This window comes from Nansenia antarctica (genome assembly GCF_963989245.1).
Source record: "Nansenia antarctica genome assembly, chromosome: 3".
Classification (NCBI taxonomy): Eukaryota; Metazoa; Chordata; class Actinopteri; order Argentiniformes; family Microstomatidae; genus Nansenia; species Nansenia antarctica.
This window is the reverse complement of record NC_137688.1, coordinates 86,083,491-86,108,490: the sequence shown is the minus strand read 5'-3', so window position 1 is coordinate 86,108,490 and position 25,000 is coordinate 86,083,491. Positions and strand designations below refer to the sequence as shown.

The 25,000-nt window shown below is 44.1% G+C and overlaps 1 protein-coding gene across 1 annotated transcript in view; it reads left to right on the top strand.

Annotated features, from left to right (window-relative positions):
• The window catches only part of med30 (mediator complex subunit 30), a 43,483-nt gene extending 18,596 nt beyond the window's left edge, over positions 1-24,887 (top strand). Inside the window, exon 4 of the mRNA XM_080526086.1 lies at positions 19,517-24,887. Coding sequence (XP_080382212.1) covers positions 19,517-19,612 — 96 coding nt within the window. The 3' untranslated portion in view covers positions 19,613-24,887. The remainder of the gene's footprint in view (positions 1-19,516) is intronic.
• The last annotated feature ends 113 nt before the right edge of the window (positions 24,888-25,000 follow it).

Sequence of the window (25,000 nt, the reverse complement as noted above, 5' to 3'; positions counted from 1 at the left end):
GAGGAGAGAGGGAGGTGAGAGAGAGGAGAGAGGAGAGAGGGAGAGGAGAGGAGAGGGAGAGGAGAGAGGAGAGAGGGAGGTGAGAGAGAGGAGAGAGGAGAGAGGGAGAGGAGAGGGAGAGTAGAGGGAGAGGAGAGGGAGAGGATCTGACCCCAGCCAGATATGATTCTACTAGAGGAGAGAGGGAGGAGAGAGAAAAGAGGGAGAGGAGAGAGGAGAGGGAGAGGAGAGAGGGAGGTGAGAGAGAGGAGAGAGGAGAGAGGGAGAGGAGAGGGAGAGGAGAGAGAGAGAAAAGAGGGAGAGGAGAGGGAGAGGAGAGGGAGGTGAGAGAGAGAAAAGAGGGAGAGGAGAGGGAGAGGATGGATGACCGGATAGATAGATGTGTATGTAGTCAGAGAGAAAAGAGGGAGAGGAGAGGGAGAGGATGTGACCCCCATCCAGATATGATTCTACTAGAGGAGAGAGGGAGGTGAGAGAGAGAGAGAGAACCACAGAGAGAGAGAAAAGAGGGAGAGGATGGATGACCGGATAGATAGATGTTGTATGTAGTCAGAGAGAAGAGATAGGAATAGTGCGGTCAAGAGAGTAAGAAAAAGGAAGGACAGTTCGAAAAGGTGGAATAGGTTTGGGGGGGTGAAGGAAACAGAAAGCCAGAAGCCAAAAGATTGATGAAATACTAACTGAAATACTGAAAATAGAAATAGAGAGGTTGGTAGATAGTTGGAAGGTGCCTCTGGAAGGTAAACAGAATGTACTGTAGGCCTATACTGTAACACAATGCTAAAAACAAACGAGAAAGAGAGGAAGAAAAGGAAAGAGAAATGCTAGATGCATAACAGAATGTATACATACATACTACATGTATACATAAAGATACAGTGCCCTGCGTGGGTGATGGGGCCAGTGAAGTATTTTTTCTTGTTTTGTGTCTACACTTGGAAAACAACCAATTACTACGAGGTTAAAGTAGAGATTCTTGCTTTTATTTGATGATATTAATGTGTATATTGGTTTCACCATTTTGAAATGACAACATATACACTCACTGGCCACTTTATTAGGCACAGTACTGGGTACTTACTAGTACTGGGTTGGACCCCCCCTCTTTTGCCTTCAGAACGGCCTTAACATAGCTACACACAGTACTCAAGTTGTAAAAGAAAATCAGGGGGGATGGTGGATTTTATCATATGGGGACAATGTTAGCATCCCCACAGCGTCAGTGACTTCACTGTCAGTGACTTGGTAAAAATGTCATTGCATGTGTGCGTGCCCCCCCCCTCGCCCACAGTATTTTACTCAATATGCGCAAAACTAAATGTTGAAATAGCAGTAATACCACGTTCATTGATAAGATGACATAAGGGATGGAAAGGGGGGATGGCAGTTTTAGAAGGGGGATGATTTTGACCGTTTTTATTTCAGGGGGGGGGGGGGGTGCCATCCCCCCTCATCCCCCCTCAACTCGAGTGCTGTGTATATCCACAAAAGTGGAAAAAGTTTGTGAAGAAGAGTAAATGGTAAATGGACTGACTTATATAGCACCTTTATCCAAAGCGCTTTACAACGGCCTCTCATTCACCCATTCACACACACATTCACACACCAATGGCGGCAAGCTACCATGCAAGGCGCCGGCCGGCCCGCTCACTGGGAGCAATTTGGGGTTCAGTGTCTTGCCCAAGGACACTTCGACATGTGGCCAGCCGGGGCTCGAACCGCCGATCTGCCGACCTTGCGATCATTAGACGGCGGCTCTACCTCCTGCGCCACAGCCGCCCCGAATATTTCCACAGAGTCAGAAGCAGCTGTGAAAGGCCATCCCCAGGCCTGGTGAAAGGGCCTACCCTTCAGTCTAGCTGGACAGGAAGCATGGCAGAAGTGTGGTAGAGATGAGAGAAGAGGAGCTAGATGAATGACTCCTCCATGGTAATGTCTTCCTGCTTTATGGACCATCCTGTGTGTGTGAGTGATAGCCTGTTCTCCTTAGCTGTCTATTGGGGTAATTGCTGTTTGTCGGAGGCTCTGTGACTGATGGTGATGCAATCTGCCGAGCTGAGAGAGGAGCAGGACAGAATCAGTCTCCACAAGTGTGTGTGTGCGTGCGTGTGTGTGTGCGTGTCTGCGTGCGTCGGTCGGTCGGTGTGTGCGTCGGTGCGTGCATGACCGTGTGCATAATTCATCGGCGTCTAATGGTTTGAGATTGCTCAATCTCTGAGACGCCCAACTTTTGTCCTGTAGAGTGATTGTGCCTCATCATCTCAGGGCCCCTGGTCCTCCCTCTCTCTCTCTCTCTCTCTCTCTCTCTCTCTCTCTCTCTCTCTCTCTCTCTCTCTCTCTCTCTCTTTCTCTCAAACACAGAGGCGCCCCACAGATTAGGACCTTAATTGAACGATCTACATTGATGGTCACATAGCAATTAACCAAAGGAAACAATGAATATATGATCGATAGACAGATACACGGAATTCTTATCAGATGTAAATCTCGAGTGCGTTTCGTAAGCCGGCTTTTTTGCCCTTCTTCGTCCCAAAAAAACCTGTGCGTTTTTTCCAGAAACGCGCACACACACTCAAGACTGCTTGATAATAATCCCTCCATCTGGCCGTGGTGTCTTGTCACCGCCACATCACTCTTCCCCTCCCTCGTGTGTCCCCCGTCCTCGTCCCCCTATGGAAGTAGCTGATGGCCATCTCCCTGAGGGTATCACAGTCATTAACCCCCCTCCGCCCCCCCCACCGGAGACCCCATCCCCAGCAGCCCTCCTCCACTGCAGTCTGCCATCGCCACTCGGCCTGCGTTTGATTTAATACCAGCCTAAGTGTGAATAAATTCCTGTCACAGCCCATTAAGGAGGCCTTGGAGAGATCTGGCCCTGTTATTAATTCTCCACAGCTCCCCCCTCTCTCTCTCTTGCTCTCTCTCTCTCTCTCTCTCTTTCTCCCTGGCTCTCTTGCTTTTTAAATATCCTGTTAATTACCACGTCTGTCCTCTTTATTCAAATGAGAAAGTGAGAAATTAAATGCGAAGATGTTTGTAATACAAACAGGGAGCCCCTCTTAAGCCTGTGCTGGCTGGCGCATGTAATGAATTCCAGTGGCATTGGTGTGGATAGCCTTATCTGAAGAGCAGGCCTCGTGATAAACAAACAGAACCCCTGAATGGTAATGAGACTGAGAGAGAGAGGTGTACGGTGTTTGGTAGAGTGCTCCCTCCCTCTCTCCAAGCCTCTCTCTCCCTCTCTCATCCTCTCTCTTTCTCGCTGTCTCTCTCCATCTCACCCTCTCTCTTTCTCGTTGTCTCTCTCTCTCTTTCTCGCTGTCTCTCTCTCTCTCTCTCTCTCTCTCTCTCCCTCTCTCATCCTCTCTCTTTCTCGCTGTCTCTCTCCATCTCACCCTCTCTCTTTCTCATTGTCTCTCTCTCTCTCTCTCTCTCTCTCTCTCTCTCTCTCTTTCTCCCTCTCCCTCTCGCTCCTTCTGTACACACTCAGACATTAGCAGGGTGTTCACACAAGGCGCCCAGACCTCCACGTTATTAGCAGGCCCATGTGTAGCCCATTAGACCACTACTGTTGGCCAGTAGCTTTTTAATTGGTTCACAGGAGGTCAGAGGGTAGACATGACTCTTGGAGGATCGGAGATGTTTTTGGAATGAGAATGTTTTTTTCTGTGGTTTGTAGTCCTTAGTGTTGTCGAGTAAATCCACAGATTTTATTGTTTGTGTTACAATTATGTAAAGGCTATGTAAGTCATTAGGCCCTTCGTACTTGACTAATTGTTTTAAAGGTCCTATATTATGAAACACTCACTTTTCCAGTGCTTGTGCTCATACAGTTAGGTCTCCGATGGGCCGACTAACATACAACTTGTGGAATAAAACAACCCAGCAACACTAGAACAGCCGTGCCTTTTTACCTACTAACACAGCTGCCTCGGGGGTCTTTCAAATGCTAACCTGCTATTTACACACAGCGACCACTAGTTGGCAGCTTGTAAATTAGCCTGCTTCCTACACAGAAAAACTGCAAAATAGCTTCATACTGGCTTATCCTGAAGTGATTTTGAAAATGTAAGGATACTGGGTGGTAGAACGCACATATCTAGGAAAAGTCATGAAAGGAGGGTCCTGAAATGTGATCGAGCGCAAAGATATAACACTTTATTTTTTACTCACATGACCCCTCATGGCTGATTAAGTGTTAATCATATGTGACACAGCCCAATGAAAAGGGCTACCTGTAGGCGAAATCATTTTTCAGTTTTTTACATGTGCTTAAACTACAGATTGTAAGCTTTCAAATGATGCATCATACATTGAAATCGGAAACAAATTGAAGACGACATGAGTATTTGAAAGTTGCTACACCGGAAATCACTAAGCACAGAAAATCCCCATCAAAGATAATGAATCCCCATCAAACAACAAGAAACGAAGTCATTGTGTTATAGATTACACTTATTTAATGAACGTAAAACTGTTCGGAAAATAACGAGTGGGTACTTCACATCTTCGAGTTGAATGTTAGCTAAAAAAACGAAAATTAAAAAAAATAGAAAAAAATATTAAAGACGAATTTGACGTCTTTCTCATTTCCGAGAGGTGTCCAGAAACACCAGGAGCAGTCACATATTACCAAGTTCTACTGACGTGCGTGGCTGACGCAGATAACACCGTAGGGGTTTCTGCCTCCTGAGCCCCAGCCGGCCCAGCTGTTTCTGAACGGGGCTTACTAGAGATAGATGAAGACAGACAGGAAGCTAAGGAGGAGAGGATATGGCCGACAGGGGCATATGTGCACTGTTGGCTGTGGTGCTCGACCCCATAAGTCATATTATTCTTCAAGAATCAGGTGGTGGTATACTGTAAATCTTTAGCAGATCCTTTTTTCTCCAGACATTCCTCTTTGTGTCACACTGGAACATCATATTCATCTCATCTGTCCACAATACTTATTTTTTCCAGACCTCAGCCGACTGTAACTTGGAACAAAGCAGTGAAGCATCTGTACCTACCTCCCGGAGAGTGTTTCTGATTAGTGGAGAGTTGTTTAAGGCGGGGGGGTTCTTAACACTAGAACAGCCGTGATGGTTTCATTTGATCAAATTCGATCAAATTTCAGGACCCTCCTTTCATGACTTGTCCTAGATATGTGCGTTCTACCACCCCAGTATCCTTACATTTTCAAAATCACATCAGGAGAAGCTAGTATGAAGCTATTTTGCCGTTTTTCTGTGTAGGAAGGAAGCAGGCTAATTTACAAGCGGCCAACTAGTGGTCGTTGTGTGTAAATAGCAGCTTGAGCATTGTAAAGAGGCGGCTCTCATAGTAGGTAAAAAAGGCACGGCTGTTCTAGTGTTAATTATGGTGAGCATTCTTCTGTAGGAGTCTTCCAGGGCTGCGCCATTTAAACAACCAGGCAATTCTCATGATTGGGCATGGGACACAAGCTCAGGCTTGATCACCCTGTAGCTGGCCGCCTTAGATGAGGGTGTCTAGTGTTGAAAAGGCCAAAACACCCCATGATTCAAAGGTACTCTACTGATGATGTGTCCCGAAATTTAACATCCTTCCCATGTCTGAGATACAGCTCCCATGCCACTCTCAACATCAAGGCAAACCTCATGTGCGTACCATCCATTGGCACAATGGACAGTATAACATCACGTCCCGTGTTTCATAATTCTGAGTGTGTCATGCCAGATGGCGTGGAGACTTTCTAATTTCTGATCATTTAAAAAAAATAGGTGTACCAATCCCAGATTGCCCCTTTAATAAATGCCACTCGTGAAGCTGAGAAACTGCCGTCGGTGTGAAGAGTAAATGACCCCGGTGATGCAATGTGCTGTGCTCGCTCCTGCTCCCCTCGCCTGAGAAGAGTAGAAATAACTCCTCCGTCTCCAGCCAGGGTCGAGACTTTAAAGTGGAATTACACTGACTTTCATCTTGGAGGATATCCGCCTGCCTTCTCCCCCACTGTTCCATACAGGAGCAGGCTGGACTTAGATGGTGTAAGCCCTGAGACAGCTGAGAGGAGATGAAAGACCGCAGCCCGATTTGCCTTGAGATAGAGACAGATAGAGACAGGGGCATTACTGAGAAGATACAAAAGCCCCTTCCACTAAACCATACCCTGGCTGTGCCCTCTGCTTACATACTCTGTCCAAGCTAGTCACTAAGTAAGTAAGTAAGTAAGTAAGTAAAATGTATTTCTATAGCACCTATCCCAGACCAGGGGTCACAAAGTGCTTTACATACAAGAACATAATAAAAGAGCGATAGTCATGGCAGGTTAAAATAGGCAAACAAGTGAAAATAAGAACAAGTAACAAACAACAAGTGTACAACAATATCAACAGGACACAGAAAGACAGGCTTTTGGGGTTAGCCAAAAGCCTGTCTATACAGGACAGTCTTTAGCTGTTTTTTTAAAAGCCTCGACCGAGACCGCTGATCTAAGATCCAAGAGAAGAGCATTCCAAGGTTTGGGAGCCACGGTTTGGAATGCTCCATCACCCTTGGTATTCAATCTGGCACGGGGGACAACCAACAAACCCTGGTCAGAGGACATTAAACCATACCCTGGCTGTGCCCTCCATACTCTGTCCAAGCCAGTCATTATTCATTGACGACAGTGTTTCACCACGCAGCGCCATGGTTGGTCGACCAAACGTGAGAGACCGTTTAAAAAATGTGTCAAACTGTTTTCAGGAGTCTTACACTTTTCACACAGTGTGTGTGATTCATTGTACCCATGATTTTGGGGTTGGCAGCACATTTTCTCAACCAACTGTGATTCACTCTAAAACATACATGTATGTATGTATGCTAATCCTTTCCCAGCCCAATCACAACGAGATTGGTTTCTTCATGCAGTCTGTTTTAATTCTATTGATCAATTCCCATGCCAAGTGCACAGCTTCTACACTCATTTACAAGTTAGCTTAAATCCTAAATGCTGCTTTGAAGATGGGATTAACTTTTTAGCCCTGGGAATAATAGGCTACACCTTTACTTAGAATGCACTTTCTGAATGGCAACAAGCCAATCTGAATGGCTTGTTGACTTCCAACATTTCTGAAATATGGTAAATGGACTGCACTTATATAGCGCCTTTATCCAAAGCGCTTTACAACGACCTCTCATTCACCCATTCACACACACATTCACACACCAATGGCGGCAGGCTACCATGCAAGGCGCCGGCCCGCTCACTGGGAGCAATTTGGGGTTCAGTGTCTTGCCCAAGGACACTTCGACATGTGACCAGCCGGGGCTCGAACCGCCGAACTGCCAACCTTGCGTTCATTAGACGGCGGCTCTACCTCCTGCGCCACAGCCGCCCCATATACAGCCCACAAAAAACGAACAACAAAAGACCAAGCACTGAAAAAGTGATTTTTTTCATTGTATGGGACCTTTAAGAAACTTGATTTAGATCTTTAGATGTCTTGTGCTAAAGTCTCTGACATTAAAGCGAACGTGGCGTGTTTCCCAATGGGCTAGGTGCCATTGTGTGAATGCTTAGGTCATTGGTCCTGCCGTACAAACCACAAAAAATGGTCTCATCATATGCATGGGCATGTTTGACCTGATCATTGGGTTTTAAAAATAGGATGTGAAACTGCCCCTCATATATAATCACCGTGAACAAAATCACAAAGGGAAAAAACCCAATCAATACTGCTACCTGGCAGGAAATCAAGTGCTGAAGAGACCAGGGTGAGAAAATACGACACACTGATACTTCTAAAGTGCAGAATCAATGAGGACCGTTCTGCAACAGTCAGTGGACACTGCAAGCTTTCCAGCTCAGTGCTGAGGACATTGAAAGGTTGTGTATGCAGGGACGACAACATGGCTATTGTATTTCTGCCTGCGAGCAGTGGAAGACTTTATCTCCCACGAAACCTTGGGCTTTGTCCTCCTGGGAAGTGGACCCTTCTGTGGACAAACAGCGGACATTTTGCCAGTTAAACTCTCCTTTAAAAAAGCCATGAAGTTAAACAAAATAAAGAAAATAGATTAGGCTATTAAGGCTATTAAACTAATGTCAAACAAATAGACAGGCTCCCGATAGGCCTGCTGTTGACTGCAAAGTCCACTTAGTATCAGAAGACTCTTCAAACAGGTCAGTGTGCCGGCTTACTGGGTGGAGATCCTACTCACCCCTTCACGCTGCTGGTGTACCGCCTCTACACAGGCACCAGCACTCTTGACTACAATAAAACTGCACTTCTACATGATCAAAGGCTTCCTTTAACACTAGAACAGCCATGAGTACTTTACTGTGAGTAAAGAAAAGTGTTATATCTTTGCACTCGATAACATTTCAGGACCCTCCTTTCATGACTTTTCCTAGATATGTGCGTTCTACCACCCAGTATCCTTACATTTTCAAAATCACATCAGGATAAGCTAGTATAAAGCAATTTTTTTGTTTTTCTGTGTAGGAGGCAGGTTAATTTACAAGCGGCCAACTAGTGGTCGTTGTGTGTAAATAGCAGCTTGAGCATTGTAAAGAGGGGGTCATTTGAACTCCGAGGCGGCTCTTTTAGTAGGTAAAAAAGGCACGGCTGTTCTAGTACTAATATCATCAGTTTAATTTAGAAATAGCAGTTTTCTCAAGCAACATAAGCAATTTTTTAATTGCTTAAAAGTTTGATTTTAAATGTGGGGTGACTGGACACCTCTAGCAGGTTGTCTGGGGGTCCTCCCACAGACAATTCTTTGCAATTGAAAGCTTTTTCCTGAAAGAAATTATTTAAAAAGAATTCCCATAGTTTTATCCTATAATCTGGCTTTTGAATGTAATCTCTTGGATAGAACATAGGTGGACTACGTTAGGACTAATGGTGGCAGCGACTATGTTGAGTCAGTCGTCTGGTTTAGATATTTTTCAGCCCCAGAAGCATTCTGATGCCAAGGCCAAGAGCGCAGAACCTTCCACCCTGGCTGCCAGTGACACAGAGCCAGTGATGGATAATGAAGGAGGTGCTGGCACAGCATTATGAGCACCCTCTCTTCCTCTCCTCTCCCCGTCCTCCCCCCGCCTCCCCCCGCCTGCCCAGGCCCCTCCCCCATCCTCCCCCCGCCTCCCTCCATCTGCCCGGGCCCCTCGTCTCACCCACAGACACTTACACTTGTAAGGCGGGGGGCGGCTGTGGCGCAGGAGGCAGACCCACCGTCTAACGATCGCAAGGTTGGCAGATCTGCGGTTCGAGCCCCGGCTGGCCACATGTCGAAGTGTCCTTGGGCAAGACACTGAACCCCAAAATTGCTCCCAGTGAGCGGGCCGGTGCCCTTCATGGTAGCTTGCCGCCATTGGTGTGTGAATGGGCGAATGAGAGGCCGTTGTAAAGCGTTTTGGATAAAGGCGCTATATAAGTGCAGTCCATTTACCATTTACCATTACATACTATACTGTCACTTCTAGCAGTCTGGTAGTTGTCTGCAGTTACAACAATGACCACCACCCTACAAATTGTTGATGGCTTTTTAGGTTTTTGGGGGTTTGGAAAAAAATAATGTTTCTCTTGCCCCCATTATTGAGGACAACACCTTTGAAGTTGGCTGCGAGATGTCAGATGAAGAGAGAGACAGACAGAGAGAGAGAGAGAGAGAGAGAGAGAGAGAGAGAGAGAGAGAGAGAGAGAGAGAGAGAGAGAGAGAGAGAGAGAGAGAGAGAGAGAGAGAGAGAGAGAGAGAGAGAGAGAGAGAGAGAGAGAGAGAGAGAGAGAGAGAGAGAGAGAGAGAGAGAGAGAGAGAGAGAGAGAGAGAGAGAGAGAGAGAGAGAGAGAGAGAGAGAGAGAGAGAACCAGGGGCCCTGAGATGATGAGGCACAATCACTCTACAGGACAAAAGTTGGGCGTCTCACTGATTGAGACATTGAGAGAGAGAGGCTGGCCTCAGACCCTGTATCTAAGGCTGTCAGAGAGCAGAGGGGAGAGCTGTTCTCTCAGATGTGGGTGACCAGTCAGAATCATCAGGGCGATCACTTTCTACCAGCAGGACGGTGGTTCAGAGATCAGTGTTCAAAACGTTTTCCACTGTCTCTTCTCTCCTCTGTTTCTCTCTCCTCTGTTCCTCTCTCCTCTGTTCCTCTCTCCTCTGTTCCTCTCTCCCCTGTTCCTCTCTCCTCTGTTCCTCTCTCCCTGGTTTATATGAGAGCACTACAAATCAAGGCAGGAACGGCGGCCTTGGAAGTTCCTGTTTTTTTCTTCACATTTCAGATGTTGTTGTAAGAGGCCTCTGCTGTGGCAGAAATGAAATGGTTTTCAAAATGTTCACATTTCTGTTTTTAGGGAAATGTTAATGCAATATGATGTGATGTCATATTTAAATAATGTAATATTGCAACGTCGGCCCCAGTTGGGAACATAATTTATGTATTTGTACTCACATTTGATCAGACAATAAAGATCAGTACACATACATAAATTAGAACAACTAAGAGTTCATTTGCAGGTTTATTATGTTATGTCATTTAGCCCCATAACCGTATATATATCATGAATAATAATCACACATCAGTCATATTTTTAATGAACAGTCATTTATTAATAAAAAACAGGATACAATTGTATTTACAAAACTTAATTTTGTCTCTTGAGTGTTCAGCCACGTTCATTTGTAATGATAGTCCCAAAGACAGTTATTTTCTTTCAGTTATTTTTTTCCGAGTTTGCCAGTCCCACTCATATTTGTCATTTTATTGGACAGATGTAGTGAAGACAGACAGGAAAGTAAGGAGGAGAAATGAGAGAGGGCATGTCAGCAGGGTATGGGCCGGATTCGAACCCATGCCGACATGGGCATATGTGTGCACTGTAGACCGCGTGATACTAGACCACTGGACCACCCCAGGCCACAGACAGTTATTTTCAGGCCACAGACAGTATGGTGGCGCAAGAGGTCAGTCAAGTACAGGGGTGCCTGCAAGTTAAGTGCTTTAACAACAATCAAAAGTAATTTCAAATCGATATGTTAGATGGACTCCCTTCACCTGAGGACGGCCCCTTCACCTGAGGACGGTCCCTTCACCTGAGGACGGCCCCTTCACCTGAGGACTGTCCCTTCTGAGGATACAAAAGGCTGGTTGATGTCACCGTCTTTGTTACTGGGCTCCCATCGCCTGCAGTTGGGGCGGCTGTGGCTCAGGAGGTAGAGGCTGTGTCTCAGGAGGTAGAAGCTGTGTCTCAGGAGGTAGAGGCTGTGTCTCAGGAGGTAGAGGCTGTGTCTCAGGAGGTAGAGGCTGTGTCTCAGGAGGTAGAGGCTGTGTCTCAGGAGGTAGAGGCTGGTGGAGGTAGAGGCTGTGTCTCAGGAGGTAGAGGCTGTGTCTCAGGAGGTAGAGGCTGTGGCTCAGGAGGTAGAGGCTGTGTCTCAGGAGGTAGAGGCTGTGTCTCAGGAGGTAGAGGCTGTGTCTCAGGAGGTAGAGGCTGTGTCTCAGGAGGTAGAGGCTGTGTCTCAGGAGGTAGAGGCTGTGTCTCAGGAGGTAGAGGCTGTGTCTCAGGACCTAGAGGCTGTGTCTCAGGAGGTAGAGGCTGTGTCTCAGGACCTAGAGGCTGTGTCTCAGGAGGTAGAGGCTGTGTCTCAGGAGGTAGAGGCTGTGTCTCAGGACCTAGAGGCTGTGTCTCAGGAGGTAGAGGCTGTGTCTCAGGAGGTAGAGGCTGGTGGAGGTAGAGGCTGTGTCTCAGGAGGTAGAGGCTGTGTCTCAGGAGGTAGAGGCTGTGGCTCAGGAGGTAGAGGCTGTGGCTCAGGAGGTAGAGCCGGCGTCTAATGATCGCAAGGTCAGCAGATCGCCGGTTCGAACCCCGGCCGGCCACATGTCGAGGTGTCCTTGAGCAAGACACTGAACCCCAAATTGCTCCCGATGAGCGGGCCGGCGCCTTGCATGGTAGCTTGCCGCCATTGGTTTGTGAATGTGTGTGTGAACGGGTGAATGAGAGGCCGTTGTAAAGTGCTTTGGAATAAAGCATAGCTATATAAGTCAGTCCATTTACCAGATAGTCACCCTCTCTTTGGTGTGTTGACAGTTGTGTTCACCCGAATTGGATTAGAATTAATTAAGATACATGTAAAAAATATATTATAAACAGTGAAATATTACAAACAGTATATAGCAGAAATGCATTCTGAAATGCACCAAGATGAGAGAGAGGATGCTAGTTTCAGCGCCTGAAACTGTCTCCTAGTATCTCTTCCCTAAAAGTCTTGAGAGCTTTGCCGTCCCGTTTGTAGAGAAGCCGGGCGTTGATCACAGCAGGATAATGGCGTGCCAACAGATGAGGATGTACCAGCGGTGGGGTTTCATGTGGAACTTGTATTTGGCTGCAAATGAGTCCAACAAATCCACACCTCCCAGGCCTCTTAACTTCAATGTAGGTTTTGGTGGCTTTGCCCTTTTTCAACTTGCATCAGTGTTTTGTGACCCTGAATCACAAAATCATTCTCTCCCTTTTGGATGGTAGCAAGCAATCACATCCTGCACACTGTAAAGTAAAGTAAAACATAATATGGATACATATGCATAAGTAATACATAGTATGTTATTGTAGTAGATAACCTGAAGGAATAGAGGGTGGTATTTACCAGGCTATATAATTGCAATGCAAATTAATCCGAATCCTAATAAAACATTCCACTACAATCACACAATACTGTCTGTTTAGGCTGTTATGCTCTACTTATCATACTAAAAGGATGCATAGCGCACTGCAAGGCCGTACACTTGACCTTGTGTGTACTTCGGAGTCCATTACCCCCACCAACCTCTGTGGCTTCAATTTCCACATGGCTGACCACCTCGCCATCCAATTCTCTATTCCGGTGCCCTCCGCCCCCGGCCGTCCTGCAGTCCACCATGACGTACAGGAATATTACAAATATCAGCCCCACGGACCTCACTTAATTCCCCTCTCACTGTCCCCCCTGTCTCTCAGATGTATTCTCCCACCCAAGATCCAGGGTTTCCGCACTGGTAAAAAAAAGCCTTAACGTTGAAAATCCAGCAATCCAATTTATAAGGCCTAAAATGTTCTGTTATTCGGTCTAAAAATGAGACCCTGCAAGGAAATCAGTCCGACCACATCTATTTACGCAGAAATGAATCAAGTTGGAACAAAGAAAATGCCAATTCACTTCCTTTTTTGTCTGTATGGCAGTGAAATCCCTAATTTCATCACCTCGAGGACGACAAAAAGCTACCATATGGTGTCGCGAATAGGTCTAAAATTCCATCCAAATGGGTCAAAAAAAGGTCTAAAAAGGTCTTAAATGTGACTTGTTGAAACTCGTAGGAACCCTGAGATCGTAACCTCCTACAACAAAAGCCTTACCTGCCACCCTGGACTCCCTGGCACAGTTGGAGAAACGTTGCAGTTTGCATGAGAACAGGTCTGACTGTTCATACCCAGGCCTACCTAGAACACATTACAGACTACAGATCTGCCCTCACACAAACAAAATCCTCCTATTACTGAAATCGGATATCCACTGGTCAAGGAAATCCCAAAGTTGACTTCTCCACCATTAATAGACTCCTCCAGCCCTCCAGACAACTCCCTCCACCCCACGTCCTCGGATCTATGCAACAGATTTATCGATTACTTTCAAAGTAAGATTGATGGCATCTATCAGCAGCCCCCCCCATTCTTCATCTATCCCTCCGGCTGCTACAACTGTTCCTCCACCCCCACCTCCCACCTCCCTATTCCCATTCTGCCTTTCCCCCTGTGGAAATGGACTCTATCATGAAGTTGGTCTCTGGCTCACGCCCATCCACCTGCCCCCTGGACCTCATGCCCACTTCACTGGTCAAGGCTAGCCTGCCTGTTCTCTGTGCCCTCATGGTCGATATCATCAACTCATCTATCTTAACAACCTGTGAGTAAAGAAAAATGTTATATCTTTGCACTCGATCAAATTTCAGGACCCTCCTTTCATGACTTTTCCTAGATATGTGCGTTCTACCACCCAGTATCCTTACATTTTCAAAAATCACATCAGGATAAGCTAATATAAAGCTATTTTGCAGTTTTTCTGTGTACGAAGGAGGCTAATTTACAAGCGGCCAACTAGTGGTCGTTGTCTGTAAATAGCAGCTTGAGCATTGTAAAGAGGGGGTCTTATTATAGGGCGCCTATTATAGTAGGTAAAAAAGGCACAGCTGTTCTAGTGTTAACCGGCTCTGTCCCCGCTGCACTGAACCTGTCTGCTGTCTCTCCCATCCTAAAGAAGCAGGGTCCATCTCCAACCTCCCCTTTCTCAGCAAGATTCTTGAACGTGCAGTTACCTCTCTACTCCTGAACCACATGCCACAGTATGCAACTGTTTGAACCGCTACAATCCAGATTTAGCGCCAAGCACAGCACCGAAACAGCTCTGGTCAAGGTGGTCAATGATCTCGTTTTTGGCTGCTGATGTATGAGTACCGGTATGTATGAATGTCATCATACTCATCCTCCTTGATCTTTCCGCGGCTGCTGTTGTCTCCCTGAGTGCAAAGTATTAATTGACATAGTTAACCCATTATATTTTAAATTTAAATTGAATTTAAATGATACTTTTTACAACATACAGTTCCTTCGGAAAGTAGCCTATTCAGACTAGGGTTGGTCGGTTTTACGGTTAAACCGCAAATAGCAGTTTTGACCAAAACCGTCATAAAACCAGACTTTTTAAATGTTTATTATTATTTTATTTTATTTTACATCTAAACGTCATACATTGCTATATATAATAAACGCCTTAAGAGTGTGTGGTTGAAGATGTTATGAAAGTGATTTGTCAAGAATGTAATTTGTCAATAAATTAACTGTCTAAAAAGACGTGTCACATGACAGCTTCTCCTCAGAACGGAGAATTAGGGAACAGTGTTGCCTGATTGGGCGTATTCCCTCCCAATTGGGCTAATTATGATCACACTGGATGGTTTTTAGACTGTGGTTTTGGCTGGAAATCAATCCCATCTGGCAACACTGGTTACGCACATGCCTATCAAAGTTCGCGCATCAATGTCGACATTGACAAAAGTTAATTATAAGAACCGGTCCAATGTCAGTCCTCCTATCTTAACTTCTTAAGTTTAGTTCGGAATTTCCCTGGAGAAAGCTGATCTCAGAGCAGCACTTCTGGCCACTGGTTATGCATTGATTGATTCATATTTCACTCCGCTACAAGATGAACTTCAGTTCATGAGTGAGTTAAGAGGTGGTTTGGGAAAGACTTGCCAAACTACACAAATTAGCTAAATCCTTCATGAAGTGGTTTGTTGTGAAACTCCCTACTCGTAAACAACTTCAACGGGTTTCTTCGTTTTTGGGGCATTTATTATTCCAGTACTTGTATCTTTAGTTATGTATGTGTCTATGTAGAAGAACAATCACTTCATGTTTTGACATTGTCTTGTTTGTAACAGCGCGCCGGCAGAAACTCAAAGGCTTCTAATGACAGCTGCTTGTCAGAATAACGAGGTACACCCTGTACAGTACGTACACCCTCCCTGTGAATCAAAGTGAAAGTCTTGTTAAATTATTTTTTTTAGAACCCCCTAGAGACGTGCTGGAACCATGCCAAATGTTCGACTCCAGAATATCTTCAAGGACAATCAGCTAAATAGTTTATATTAAGAGGGCTGTGTGAAATCGATTGCTTGAACGTGTTATCTGCGCCGCAAAAATGGCTGGGTAATTAGTCACGGCTGAAGGAGTGTTACTGAAAGAGCGAGATGGGATTTAATCTTAGTAGATTTCACCGCAGTGCAGATACAGTATAGCTCCTGTGTGTTATCTCTGTCTCTGCGTGCTTTCTCTTGAAGGTAGTCAGACTACTGCTGTTTTGATAGCTCAACTTACTTGTCTGCTTGTCTGCCGAGTTATGTTTCAACGAACCCTGTCGGCAGCTGTGATTTGACTGACTTTGCCTTGTTTGCTCCGGCAGTAAGCTATATATACCTTTGAGTCAGGCCAGATGTGTTAGTTCAGAGATTAGGCTACAGTTTTTGTCTCAGTTCTTGACTGCTGCACCATTTGTGTGAAACTGAAGTTCACATGCTCACATAAAAAACACACAGGTCATAGGTCACTGTTTAAAATGTGCGTGTTGTCATTGTCGCAGTGGACTACCTCAATGCCAAAAAACAAACAAAAATAATCACGAGAGAATAATTTATGATTGCAGAGCTTTGCTTATTTAGCTTTCTAGATAGATTAACTCCTCGCACGAATGACGGAATATCTCCTATATTCTGTCCAAACAGAGTTGATTAGCAGATCAGGTCATGACTTTACAGGGACATGAAGAGTGGAAATTGTTTAAATGTCAAGTTGAAGTTGTCTTAACAGGGACCACCTTGTCTTTTTCATATCCTTATCTACTCTCATACATTACATTTTAACCATTTAGCAGATGCTTTTATCCAAAGCGACTTACAATTAGAGATTACAGGGACTGTCTCCTTGGAGTAACTTAGGGCTAAGTGTTTTACTCAAGGGCACACTAGTTAGTGGTGGTGTTCCCAAGGTGGGATTTGAACTCGTGACCTTCTGATCATCAGTCCAACTCACTATCCTCTAGGCCACCACTACCCTGTCATACTGTTTGGTATAGTCAGCACTCACGTTGAGGGGGGATGAGGGGGGGATGCCCCCCCCCCCTGAAATAAAAACAGTCAAAATCATCCCCCTTCTAAAACGGCCATCCCCCCTTACCATCCCTTATGACATTTTATCAATCAACGTGATATTACTGCTATTTCAACATTTAGTTTTGCGCATATTGAGTAAAATACTGTGGGCGAGGGGGCACGCACACATGCAATGTTTTTACCAAGTCACTGACACTGAAGTCACTGACGCTGTGGGGATGCTAAAACTGTCCCCATATGATAAAATCCACCATCCCCCCTGATTTTCTTCTACAACTCTAGTCCTGAGTATAGTCATCACATCATCTCTCATCTGCCACAGCGCAGAGAAGCTGGGGACGACCTGAGATGAACTTGAAGACAATGAAGCCAGTCGCCTTTCATAACACAACCTAAATAAATACATACTACATAACTTAGATTTGATTCTATTGATTACAGAATAAAGTTAGGGATTATGTTAACAAGGCAAATGTCCACATTGTGTTATCCGATTGTATTTGATAAGACGCCTACATGTTGTTGTCTGATTTATGCAAACATTGATTGCCTTCAGATAATATCCTTGATGCTGACTTAAACAAAAATAAAGAAAAAGGGCCAAGAGGCAAAAACTTCAGTTTATTCAAACAAAACAAACAAATGTAACAAGAAACAAAGTAGAAAGAAACTGGTAATCTCTGTTTTACAGTCCAACATAGAATCTCTCTGAAATACAATTAAAGCAAGAGCTTGTTCAATTCAAGTAAAAGGAATATAGTGCAGCCATCGGCATGGATTTTCCTTTGGTTCCTTTGTGGAAAAAGTCCTCCACTCTGCTTTGCTCATCCTGAAAAAGAGACACATAAAGCACATATTTTATAGTCTAATATTCACGTAACTACTGTGTTATGATATAATAATAATAATAATAATAATAATGAATAATAATAATAATAATAGACCCCTTTTATCAGATGTTTGATCAGAAAAATACTCAAATTCTAACTCATACTTGGCCATTTAAGTAAACCGAAAATATATATAATAATAATCTTGCGATGCAAATCGATTTCCGTAATCGATTATGTTAATTACATCGACACGTCGCCCAACCCTACTTCTGGGGAGGCTTAGCTTGGCATGGTAGACCTCGGGTTCACAAGTGACACAGCCAATCAACTCCATCCATTCCATATTTCATTCCAACCCTCCGATTGGGAGGTTAACCCATCTGTCCCAGTATATTACCTTTTTTTTTGCTATTTCCCGTCGCAATACATCTACATTACTGTAGTGTTTCACAAAGGCCATGAACCTCTCAATTTGTATACTGTACATTCTGTCTCAATTTACCTAAATATAAATATTTTACCTCAGAATAGAATCATATTTCCCAGTGAGTGGGCCTGGTCCCTCAGATCCCCCAACAATATACAGCTCTGGAAAAAATTAAGAGACCACACAATTTCTTTTAAAATCAGCATCTCTACTTGTATGGCAGCCATTCCATTCCAGTGTCTGTTCCAACGCAGGCTTATCTCGTTCTACTGAAGTACTGATTAGGTTCATCACCTGAACCGAATCTTATTTAACAAGGAAACCTATAACAACCACTGCTGTGGTCATTACTCTCTCTTGCAATAGGACCAGCTATTACAGTTCCTACAACTATTGACAACTATTGACCATGCCAAAAGAGTTGAAAAGAAAAGTTTTGAGTGAGGAAAAGAAGGGTTACATTTTGGCTTTACTGGCAGGGGGATACAGTGCGTGTTATTTAAAATTTGTTTTTCAGATTTTATCCCTTTTTCACCCAATTTGGTAGCCAATTTAACCCAACTTAGCATCCAATTATCCCCTGCCTATTGCATAGGATCCGCCGCACGACCCCGTGGCCGGCAGTCCCAGAGGAGGGCGCCAGGCAGACTAGGCTGACTGGCTCCTCGAGCCCAGTACCGTTATTCCGGCACCCAGGGGGCGGTGTTGCGCGACGGATCCTAGTCCAGAAATACTCCTATACCCCCCTCGGAAGCGGCCGCCCAATATGCCGCTCCCCGTGTGTGCCCCAGCCATATCCGGATCTGGCGAGCTGGCAGCTTGCACTAGTGGCCAGTGCCGTTCTTACAACTATTGACAACTATTGACCATGCCAAAAGAGTTGAAAAGAAAAGTTTTGAGTGAGGAAAAGAAGGGTTACATTTTGGCTTTACTGGCAGGGGGATACAGTGTGTGTTATATGTTAAACTATGCACGACTTAATACAGTGCCGACTCCACTCCACCCCAGTGTGACCTAAGGCCGAGAGGCAAATCTGAATGGCTTGTTGAATCGCAGGTATTCTGAAATACGCAGACCACAAAAAACTGACCATATTGCTTTATTTCACATTTTCTGTGTTAGTAGGGTCACCAGAGACCCACATGTATAAATGGACAAGCATCGAAAAAGTCACTTTTTCATAATATGGGACCTTTAAATTCAAAAGAAAGGACCGCTATGTCAATTGTTGTTTTGTAAACTCTGAACACTTTATTAGGAACAACTGTACTGTTGTAACTTCTAACTAACTAACTTGTCATTGTTTCAGATGGTGTGTGGATATGCCACAGCTTATTGTTTGTGTTGTTGCTGACCTTGTTTGATCCCTTCATGGCCACAATGTTCCCATCTTCTAATGGCTGCTTCCAGCGTGATAACGCACCGTGTCACAAAGCAAATGTCTTCTCAAACTGGTTTCCTGAACATGACAATGAGTTCAGTGTTCTTCCCAGAAAAACTGTAAAAGCATCTGTGATTGATAACGTCAACTACTACTCCCTCCAGTTGGGAAAAACCTCCACATTACACCACACTACATTCTGACAACTGTGATTTCCTGTTAATTTATTACAGAAGCTCAAACAGAAGAACCAGCAGCTGAAGCAGATCATGGACCAGCTCCGAAACCTCATCTGGGAGATCAACGCCATGTTGGCTGTGAGGAGCTGAACACAGAGAGAGAGAGAGAGAGAGAGAGGGAGAGAGAGGGAGAGAGAGAGACAGAGAGAGAGAGAGAGAGAGAGGGAGAGAGAGGGAGAGAGAGAGAGAGAGAGAGAGAGAGAGAGAGAGAGAGAGAGAGAGAGAGAGAGAGAGAGAGAGAGAGAGAGAGAGAGAGAGAGAGAGAGAGAGAGAGACTGGAAGACAATGGTTATTAACTGGAGATGCGACAGGGTCCCAGATTATTCGGTTGTTAAGTCGTGACGTGTTTCCGGGTCCAACGTTGGCTGAGGCGCTCTCTTCGAAATGCCGCAGTAATAATAATAATTCATTATATTTGTATAGTGCTTTTCCGAGGCTCAAAGACGCTGATAATATGGGAAAAAACGTGAAAGTGCTGTGTCCCTTGTTGTATGAATAGATCCGAGTCTAAAACATTTAGTACACTGGTACTCTGGTGCGGGGAATATTTTATTTGGACCCGGAAATTGCTAAACGTCACGCGTGACGTCAGACTTAACAACCGAATAGTCATGACTTTCAATAGAAACGTCAAAAGTGTTAATTGTATGATTTGTTTCTGTACATGTGGGACAATATGTAGATATACAAACAACATTTATATATTCTATTTAATCTATTATATCTTAAGATATTTGACAAATACTAAATTCACCCATTATGAAGGGGTTTGAAAGACATTTTTCCTCAAAAAGGTTTTTTATACGGTCCTTAAACATTTTGGTAGAACATACAGTTGGTTGAAACGAAGAGGTTGTATTACTATTGTACATTGTATTGATGTAAACACACCGATGTACCGCTCCAGCAGTACTGGACTTGTGTTATCATTACTGATAACGTCTGGTTAACTTTTGTTTTCTGTGGAGCTAGACATTCTGCTGTGCTTTTAGGCCAATAGTGTTTTTATTGTATTTTTAAGTCTTTTGGCTTGGCTTTTGAGGACAGGCAGATCAAGTAGGGAAATGTCGATGTGCTTTTTGGATTATCCCCAGGCCTTTAAAAGCTTTTTATCAGGAAGAAAAGAGGGAGACTGAAGCAAAAACAGAGAGAGAGAGAGGCTGGACTAGGTTTCAGACATAAATGTGATTAATAATTAAGATGATGATCGGGGTTCATATTCAAGTTGTGTTGTGAGGTTATTGTCTTCAGGGAGGTTGTTCGAGGACAAAGTTAGGTAAGCAAAGCTGCTTCCAGACTGAAAAACAATGGTTCAATAGTGGATAATAATTCCTCTTCAATGGTGTGCTTCTCAGATTGATATGCTGGAAGACTGTTACTGTCCGTATGGGGCACGAGGAGCACATCCACATCCAGTTAGAAGGACAGTATGTTGACATGATTTGTCTGTTTACTGATTTTTTTATTCCTTATTTCTGACAAATTAAAACACAATGTTGAAATATGTCCCACTCCCGTCATGTGTTGCAAAATAAAATCTATCACTCGGTAGCAGAGAAGACACTCACAGACACAATTATCCTCAAATATGAGTTTATTCATTTTTTATTTTATTTTATAAATCATTCTTACAAAATTGGCGCTTTTATTTCTATTTCATTTATTACCTCTATAAAAGTCATTTGTTAATTACAAGGTATGATGGAGGAAGGCATCAGGACAGCTGGGAGCAAAATACAAAACGTGTGATGAGACAGTATGTACTGATAAATAATCCTAAGTGGTCATGCAGGCAGGTTGTCTCGTGTCATGAATTGAAAGCTGTGAATCTCCAGTGTATGATGAGGTTAGCTCACGACCCCGAATATGTTGCCTCTCTTTTGAATGACAGTCAATGACAGACTGAGTGTCTCGTGAACTCACAAACCAAATGTTGCTAAAAGGCACAATCGAGGAAAGACAGAATACCACCCTGACATACAGTACCAACCACCACTATGAATACTAATGCTAAGCATTGGCAAACCATCGAGAGCTTTGTTTGGCATAGGATATGTCCAATGTGACAGGGGCATTAGGCCTGGTTCTTTCCATGTGTTGTTCGAAGGGATTTAGTACAGAGAATAGTAATACAGTTTCAAGAGGCAAACCACAAATGACTTAAAGGGACTTAAATCACCACATTTTAACCTCATGTTCACCATCTCCAGTAGCATACCAGTGTGATTTTCTACGTTCTGTAGTCAAAAACTATTAAGTCCTAAGAAAATGTCCCCCCCGCCAATGTCATTGAGGATAAAAACAAAACCAAAAATAAACATTGTGATTTTCAAAAAACCACAGTGGTGAAAGCACTCCCTCTGGCTGGGAACACGTTTCTGCTAATTACTGAATGTGTTTGAAAATGTCCCCTGATGACATCACAGGTCATTCTCATTGTCGCTGTTCCTTAAGACACTGGTATAGTCCTGAAGATCGTGAATATGTGGTTATATAAAAGTGGGGAAGTGTCACTTCAATTGAGACAGACAGTGCAGTATTGCAGATCAGGAGAGACAGTACAGCAACAATGAAAATGTGTTTAATTTATAACAAAAACAGAAAAAAAGAAAGAAAAAGGAACCCAGCTGTTTATCATTTTCTTTTCTCAACAGCAATCAATAGTCATTATTGGTTTCTGCGCAACCCAGCTCACACGGAGAGACAAGATTTTCCAGGGCAAATACAATTTGTGATCTCTTGTATGATCTCATACTATATATACACTGTTGGGTTATGCTAACCTGTGAAAAAATAAATATACATGTTTATGTAAAGTGATTAAAGTTACAGGTTTCTAAAAATGTCTCTGGGTTTGCCTGTGAAATAATTGTGCAAGGCTGGGGACTTTCTCTCTGGGTGATGAACAACACTTCAGACAATCATTGATTTAAAAGGCTTGATATGAAACCAAACAAGACGGTTCACTGAACTCAAAATGGGAACCAGATGGAAGCCAAGACTTTCAGAATAATCCTTGAGATGAACACCTTCTGCCAAGAGATACAAGACTCGCTGCAACTTAACATAAAAATACAAAACATAAATCTCTCTTGGCCAAAGTACAGTTATCAAATCCTACAAACTCTTTTTTCCCATGTGTGAGTATATTACCAGAACGTAAATACAAACATGATATGTAGTGGGGGGAAAAAATACAACCAACAATATACCAGCTTTTAAACTGTACTGTACAACGTAACTGATCTGTGTTAAGTGTTATGATGACATTATCACATACAGACATGACATACTGAGGTTGACGATAGCCATCGGTGAAACAACTCCCTGGCAACGTATACGGTACATCTAGCGGACATTGGCTCCTCCATTGATTGTAATTCTGATGTGAACATGAAAAAAAACGAAACCAAAAACCCAAAGCAAATCAATGTCAACAAGACGATAACTATCTCATTACAACACGATCGAGCTGCAAGGGGGGGAGAAGGAATAGTTGAGCTTTGGCTCACAGCTGGCACGTTTCAAGTTCAGTCACCTTCACAAAAAGGCCATTAAAGCACACTTACACTCCTTCAAGTCTACAGACATTCAAGTACCTGTGAGTGGACTGGCTGAGCGCTCTATTGGGGGCTTACGGGCAGCAAAGGCCTCTTAACAGTTTGATATCACTATAGTAGAGCGACGAGCAGCCCCTTCACTTGAAGCCATTCCCTTGAAAATCGATCCATAAAGGACAGTTATTCAGATTTTTTTCTCAGTTTGATTGCAACATGCCCACGGGTGTTGTTGTTTTCTGGCTGGCTAGAATAAGTCATGGCAATTGTACGTACAGTCGCTGGGAAGGTCAGTATTGCTAGTCCAACAGCATCGTGAGAGGACACGGAGCAACATACGTGAGGGACGAGGATGTTTCTTGTCATTGTGATGACAAGGCTTGGTAAGGGGTTTGCTGGTTTCTATTTTAAGGATAGTGTTCAGAGCAGACTCAGAGTGGCCTGTAACGGGAGATACAGTGCCAAGAGGTTTCGAGGACTACGGTACTCTCCTCGGGGAAACCAACACGTGAATGGGTTTATAGGGAGCAAGACGACAACAACAACACAGGAAAATATGTGCAATAAGCAATTTAAAAGGCATTCTTAAATGTCAATTTCTGGGAACATGGCACAGACACATTTTTGCCTTAGAAATATCTCAAATTTCAAACTCTCCTGTGAAATGAGGCAGGCGTCTAAAGACCGTGTTTAGGGGTCTGAATGAAGAACAGTAAACTCCTGCCTGGTAGTAAGTAGTGCTCTTTTTTAGGCAACAAAGAAAGAGGGAAGAAATGGGGAGAAAAAAAAAGAAAGTGTTGAGTTTTAGAAGGCTAAAGGTGTTCTGCTCCATTTCATCCCGACATGTTCATTCGCTCGTTCCAATGGAGGGAAAAGTACTTAGTTTGGGCTTCTGGTTGGATGAGTGGACTTTCAACCTTAATACAGACTGGAGCCAGACGATGTCTGAGGGAAGAATAGAGAAATACGAAAAAGTAAAACCGCTTTGGAGACACGATGAAAGGGGAAAAACGGCTACATGGAAAATGTTCTAATGCTTCTGATGTATCTGTGGTATCTGATGTTATCTCTGCAGAGACATTGACAGACTGCCATATGGGTTTATGGATGACAATAATCTGAAAACACTAGTGCTTTTTAAACCTTCCGTTCAGCAAACGAATCACAAAAGAATCACATAAAAAGGGGGGGGGGGCGGGGGGGGGGAGCTACAATTTGCTTTTACTTGATCGACCTTTAATACTTAATGCTCACCGGACATGTCCTAGTCAGAGATCACGAGGCTTCACACCAGTGTAACACGTGAGAAGGCGGCCTGGTAACACAAAACAAACAGATAGTAACTTAAGAACAGGGTTTAACAGGGTTTAACAGGGTTTCCCAGGGTCCAGAGCAGGGGCTGGTGAGTATGTCAGGGGTCCTGATGCGCTGATGCGGGTTTTTTTTTTTTTTGGGGGGGGGGGTTGCATTGAGTCAAGGTTCCCAGCCTGGGACTGATTTGTGGTTGGGTTGCCAGATTGGACAGGTTGCCAGATTGGCCTAACCCATCCCTCTTCTCCCGTTCTGCACGTGTGGCTGAGAAAGAAGCAGGAAAGTCACCTCGTTCGCTTGTGGCGTTCATCGTTCATACAAAACAATATTCTATCCAAGAGTCTGGTCGTCAGTAGTGTGTATGAGTGTGTACGTGTGTGGATATACTGTAGGTGTGTACGTCCATTGCATTGTGTGTGTGTATGTGTGTGTGTGTGTGTGTGTGTGTGTGTGTGCGCGTGTGTGTGCGCAAAGTTTCTCTAGACACCAGCAGCTTTTCAAGTCCTGGCGCTGTGGTCATTGGCAATGTGCTGAGTGGAAGACAGAGCTCTGGCGCCCCCTAGGTAGCTGGCGGACTGTCCCGCCACGGCCCGCCTCCTGCTGCTCTCTA